This window comes from Camelus dromedarius, chromosome 14 (assembly GCF_036321535.1).
Source record: "Camelus dromedarius isolate mCamDro1 chromosome 14, mCamDro1.pat, whole genome shotgun sequence".
Lineage (NCBI taxonomy): Eukaryota > Metazoa > Chordata > Mammalia > Artiodactyla > Camelidae > Camelus > Camelus dromedarius.
Window position 1 is genome coordinate 57,216,617 of NC_087449.1, and position 6,277 is coordinate 57,222,893.

General features: G+C 58.5%; 1 protein-coding gene across 1 annotated transcript; it reads left to right on the top strand.

The window, feature by feature from the left end:
* Nucleotides 1–1,861: 1,861 nt before the first annotated feature.
* Nucleotides 1,862–5,377, top strand: CAMK2N1 (calcium/calmodulin dependent protein kinase II inhibitor 1). The gene is made up of 2 exons (XM_010979797.3): nucleotides 1,862–2,495; nucleotides 4,065–5,377. The coding sequence occupies exons 1-2, from the start codon at nucleotides 2,330–2,332 to the stop codon at nucleotides 4,133–4,135; spliced, it is 237 nt and encodes a 78-aa protein (XP_010978099.1). The 5' UTR covers nucleotides 1,862–2,329; the 3' UTR covers nucleotides 4,136–5,377.
* Nucleotides 5,378–6,277: the final 900 nt, after the last annotated feature.

Below are 6,277 nucleotides of genomic sequence, written 5' to 3' on the forward strand. Positions count from 1 at the left end.
CTAGCAAATGACACTGGGTGGGATTCAAACATAGGCCTGAATCTACAGGTCATGCCTATTCCATCCGCTACATTGCCTCTATCCCCATTTCTCAGCCCTCTTCCATCCCTCTCCCCAAGGTGTCTGACCTCTGGAGGCCAGATGTCCCCACTACACAGTTTGGGGGGAGGGGAGGCTGGGCTGGCTCCTCCCAGACAGCCCCTCTACCATATGTCTTGTCACTAAAAAACATACCCTCCTTCCCCATAGCTTACCACCCACCGAGTTCTAGATTTAAGGGGAGAGTAGACCTGAGGACACTCTTTAGCTATTGGTGGGACCTCTTGCAGGGCAGTTGGTTGAGCCAGATGAGACTCACCAGGGAACCAAGATGTGTTTCCTTGTCTGCCTTCAGCAAGTTGCATGACCTTGGGATGGCTACCCCTTTGGTGGTCAAGGTGGCACTGCTGCGCGAAGGCGGTCTCCAGGGAGACAGCAGGTGCTGTTGGCTCTCAGCGAGGATAACGAGACCTCCTCGCGCACCTTGCCCCCTTGGAGTTACCATCTGCTCGGCAGATGCGCCTCCCAGGCCTCTGGGGCTGCCCCAGCCTCCCTCCCGGGTTTAGGAGCCCGCTCCTCGGCTCAGAAGCTGCAGTCTCTCCCCAGGGCTTATGACTGTTGCTGGAAGGGAGGTCCCCGAGGGCAGAGGGCTGCAGGCCCGGGACGTCCCCGGTGGACGCCAAGAGTCGGGCATCCCGGGCGAGCCCGGCGTAATAGGGCGCTCCCCTCTCCTCCAGGAGGCGGGGCTGCCCGCCTCCCCGCCATCCGCCTGCACTGCCTGGCCCCGCGGGAGCCGGAGTCGAGAGCCGGCAGGGAGCAAGGCCTTCCAGGGCAAACCGAGTGGGGGAGGGAGAGCGTGAGGCCCAAGGGGCAGGGCCCTGAGAGTCTGAAGTGGGGCGCAAGTGCGGGGGGTGTGGCAAGCGGATCCCCAGTTGGCGTTAGGCCGGGGAGATCGTGTCCTAAGGGCACCAGGTGCCCTCCGACTTTTGCCCCAGCATCTGGCCTCCAGGGAGACCAGCAGTCATCTGTCCTTCCGTGCGTGTGCGTCGTCGGTCCGCTCCCTACTCCCGCTCCTGGAACCCCCAATCCCCACCCCCGCTCCCCACGGGAGTCAGAGCCCGTGGAGGGTCCCGTGCGGAACCGCCGCGTACCGGCTCCGGCAGGGATAAACACCCCGCGGGAGGGGGCGCGGGGGGAGGAGGCGCCCGGAGGCCGCCGGGCCGGGGCGGGGCTCACCGGGGGCCCCTCCGCGCGGGCGGGACGCGGGTGCTGGGGGCGGGGGCAGGAAGCGAGCCGCGGCCCGGGCCGGCCGGCCCGGCCCCGTGACGTCGCTCGGCTTCCAGGGATCTCTCCCCGCGGCCCGGGTCCCCTCCTCCCCGCCCTCCTCCTGCCCTCCCCCACCGGGCCTCGCCTCCGCGCCGCGGCCGGCATTTCTCGCTCGCAGCTCGCTGGGTGGCTGGCTCTCGGTCCTAGCCTCCTTCTCCTCCCTTTCTCTCCTTCCCTCTCCGACCCTCTTTTCTCCCTCCCTTCCCCTTTCCTTCTCCTCTCTCCCCTCTTCCTCTCCAATCCTGATCTAGTCGCTCCCCCTGCCCTTTCTTCTCCCTCTCCTTTCTTCTCCCTCTCCTCTTCCTCTGTCCCTCTCTTTTCTGTCTCTTTCTCTTGATTTCCCTGCCTCCCATTCTCTCTCTGCTTCTCTCCCCGTCTCCCTCTCGGTTTCTCTCTCCCTCCTCCCTCCCTCCCTCCGGGTATCCTCTCCCCCCCCACCCCGCCCCGTGCCCTCCCTCCTCCCTCGCTCCCCTCCCCCCCGCCCCTCGCAGCCCCGCCGCTCGCAGCTCCCCAGTCAGCCTCCCCGAACCAGCACCGCTGCCGCCCGCACTCGCCGCAGGACCAGCCCGCCGGGCTCCCCGGGGTGCGCCCTCCTCGGCCCCGCGCCCTCGGGGCTCACTGGGACAGCCTCCTCCTTCGGCTCGTAGCCCCGCCCGGCTCGGCCCCAGCCAAGCGCCCGAGCGCGCCGAGGATGTGAGTCTTGCCCGCCTCTGCCGGAGCAACAGCCACTCGCGCGCCCAGCCGGAGCGCAGCGCAGCGCAGCCGCGGGCGCTCGCGGGGTCGCTCGGGCGGGCTGCGCGCTCCTGCCCCAGCGGCGCCCCCGGCCTCTCGCCGGCGCCACAGCCGCCGCAGCCCGCGGGCCGTCCCCGGCCGGCCGCCCCCGGCCCCAGCGCCGCTGACCCTGTCCGCCGCGGGCGGGGACGCGGGCGGAGGAGGTGCCGCCGCGGAGCCCCCGGACGCGACCATGTCGGAGGTGCTGCCCTACGGCGACGAGAAGCTGAGCCCCTACGGCGACGGCGGCGACGTGGGCCAGATCTTCTCCTGCCGCCTGCAGGACACCAACAACTTCTTCGGCTCCGGGCAGAATAAGCGGCCGCCCAAGCTGGGCCAGATCGGCCGAAGCAAGCGGGGTGAGTTCGCGGCCCCTTCCCCCGACACCGGATTCTCGGGCACCTAGGCCTGACGGAGGTTTGCGGGGATCTCCCGCACCGGGGAGCCGGTTCCTAACCACTAAAATCTCATCGCACAGAATTGAGGGGATCCCGCACTGCGGGTCCAGCTCTGGCTGGTCTCAGAAACCCCTCCCCCTCAGCCGGATCCTCCTTGGGGTCACCCAGGGGGCGTGGCGGCATCTCGCTGCAGCGGGGGCTGAAAGGTTATACCCTGGTCCCCTCCTATGCCGAAGTTTGCCTTTTCATTTCTAAATACTCCCCTCCCCCTTTTACGCAGTGTAGTTGCAGCTGCACTCGATCTACAGCCCGGGGGAGGGGTCCCAGGGCTCCCCAGGGGCCGACGTGGGGAACTGCGGGGGAGAGGACCCGTTCTTGCAGGGAAGGCTAGGGGCCTTCGGGTCGCACGGGCTTTTCATTGTTACTTGGGGTTGGGAGGGGGGCGGTTGTTGTCGAGCCTGGGCGCTAGGCGCTAGACCTGGAAAAGCCCCGGAGAGACTGGGACACGGAGAGGCTCCGAGAGGAGCTCCAGAGGCGCAGGGACAATGAGGGAGATCGACAGCTGCCGGGAGAGACTGAGACGCAGAGATAGGGAGGGGGACGGCGGGGGGAGGTGGCGGGGAGACCCAGGTGGGCAGAGACCGAGACAAAGCTCCGGAGAGGGAGCCAGAGCCGGAGAGATAGCGAGACGGGGACGCAAGTCTGGGGAGGACAGAAAAGCAGTTGGAACAATGAGGGCGACCGACATCCCAGACACAGAGAGGTCCAGAGACCTCGACAGGTGACCGTCTTGCCGAGAGACTGATGGAGGGACGGAGGAAGGCGAGGCTAGGTAGAGTTGGTGAGAGAGGCGGGGGACAGTGAGAGGCAGACGCCAAGAGGCGGTCGAGCCCCAGGCGAGCAGCAAAGGGAAGCTCTGACCTCTGCATCGGCCGCAAGTGCGGAGAGGCCGAGTCCGCCCGGGGGCCTCGCGGAGGGAGGCGCGCAAGAGGGGAGCCCCCAGCCCAGGCGAGGCCAGAATCCTCGACGGGCTGCGCACCGTGGGACCCGCTCCTGGCGTCCCCTTTCGCTCAGCGCCCCTCCGCACCCAGCCCAGGCTGCTCGCGCCACTCGCGCGGTGCTCGAGGCACCCCCGAGGGTCCCAGACTTGGAGACCGCGGCTCCTCCTCCCCTCCCTCCCCTGCCCCAGAGCCTTCTTTCTAAATAAATGCGCCCTCGGGGGTGGGGGATTGAGGTCAAGGCCAGTGCTTACCCTGACTGCAGCCGGGGCTGCGGGATTTGCTCCCTCTCTGCTTCCTTTTCTCAGAAGGGTGCTGGGACGCAGCCTGGGGGTAGGGGAGTGGTTCAGAGGGAAGCAGCAAAGGGACCCCTCGCAGAGCAGGAGGGTATGGGGCTGTGTCAGCGTGCGTGGAGACCCCCCTCCCTCTCCTTCCCCGCAACCCCCGCCTCGCCTCCTCGCGTAAAGCGAAACTTGAGAGACCCCTGCGAGGCCCAAGCGCGCTCACCTCTCCTTTTCTCCTTTTTTTGCAGTTGTTATTGAAGATGATAGGATTGATGACGTGCTGAAAAATATGACAGACAAGGCACCTCCTGGTGTCTAACTCCCCCAAAGACAATGAGTTAAGGGAGAGCATAAGAACGGCGATAACAGTTGTTGGCAAAAAGAACATGAAAAGCGAAAGCACTTTGAAATTTATTACTAGCTTGCTACCCACGATGAAATCAACAACCTGTATCTCGTGTCAGGCCGGGGGACAGATGAGGCGTGAGAAGGCGAAGGCTCTGGGCTCCTTTGCAAAAATAAAAATTTTAAAAAATTTTTAAAAAATTAAAAAAAATCACTATATACACACATATAAAGAAATAAAAAAGAAGTCTCAGTTGCAGCTATTTGTCAAAATTAATATCCATTTCTTTTTATATACAGTGAATATTGCACAATTATAGATCTGGATTTTGAACCACTTAAATAATGAAGCGGCAACACCGAGTGTTTTGAGGTGTTGGCATTCTTTGCTGATTTGGCTGTTCCCAATGTTTACATTATTTAACCTTGCAAAAATGATTCTGTGCACTTGGATGTGAAATGCTGTCCAGTTTTATTTTTTTATGTTGCTATCCTTGGATGTACAAAAAAAATCAGAAAATGATCTCTATAGATGTTCCATCTTATTTTGGTCATCTTTTGAAGTTATCAAGAATGTGTTTAAAACAAGAAGAGAACTTTTCTAAGGAATGATACAGAGAAAGAATCCTTGTTTTATTTTAAAATGAATTGTAAAGCTTGTGTTTCTTTGTTGCTGCAAGCTCTTTGCCCAAGTTAATGCAAATGGACACATTTTATATGTCAGGAAAAAAAAAACACTAAAAAACAAAACAAAAAAAAATGCTTGAGCTTTTTCTAACCTCTCCCTGCAGTCTGTTGTGTGAGCAGCCTGTTTTTTTTCTCTAATATCGTGTCAGTTTATTCTCTTTAATGGACTGTAAAAATGTAATCACAAGAGTGCCAAATATCTTGAAATGCCAAAAGGCATTTTGGTTTTTTCTCTTTTCCCTGTGCTCTGAGTCCACGTAAAGGAATGCTTGGAGTGTCTTTTTCTGTTATTTATAGGGGTTCTCTTAAGGCACACCAGCTGCCTGTTTTGCATGGTATTTGCAAAAATGCCTCTTGCGTGAGGAAATCTTTTACCATTTTTTGTTTGCAACTCTGGACCTCAAGAGGTTTCTTCCTTTTCCTACCCTGTTCCCTCTTTTCTTAATTCGATATTCTGTATGTTGCACCTTTAACCAGCACACAGGGCTATTTCTCCAATGTACAATTAAAGAACTGTTCCTGTGTCTCACTCCTCTCTTCTCTGCTTTGGTTTGGGGACTTGCTTTTTGTCTGCTGGTTGCAGACAGGAAGGAGGGAATGGAATGGTAGCTTTGGTCTGTGAGGCAAAAAGGTATGGAGGCCTCTGTGGCTTGGGTTCAGATGGTGGCAAAGAACAGCTGGATTGGCAAGTTCATCCAATTTGGATTCAGGTTGGGCTCTGCCTGCTTCCCTGAGGTTTCTGCCATCCCTGGTGGGGTTCGGAGGGAAGGAAGGCAGGATGTCAGCAGGGAGTCTGTCTTGTTAAGAGCAATGTTTGGAGGCTGGTAGACTTGGATTCAAATCCCAGCTCCTTCACTTCCTAGCTCTATGGACTTGAGTAAGTCCCTTCACTTCTTTAAGCCTCAGTTTCCAAATCTGTGAAGTGGGTATAATGCAGCTCCCGCCTCAAAGGTTGCTGGGAAGATGAACTTGACACCTAGCACAAAGTAGCACTCAGCATCAGATGCCCAGGTAACCCCTTCATCCAGGGCCACCTGTCCTCAAAGGCAGGACTGGGGAGGAACTTTCCCCTGCACCTTTGCCTTCCCAAGTATAGGTCCTTGCTGGAGGGATGAGCCTGCTTCACTGGGGTCCACCACCTGAGTCCATCCTCTCAGGCTTTCTCAGCAGCTCTCCTCCAATCACTGCTCAAAAAGATTCGTTATGAAAAATAAAAAATCTAAGCCTCTTTTTGGGCTCAGGATGCTCAATGACTGTGGAGCAGGCCCCTGGGGAAGGAGGAGTTGGGAGAAGGATTTTGGCTGAAGAAAGACCAGGAGAATTTTCTTCTGCTGGGCTCTTTGGCATCTGGGAGTCCCAGTGTCGGGTGCTTTTAATGTGTTTGTTGTAAAACTGTCAGCCGGGGAGTCACAACACAGCTCACAGTGAC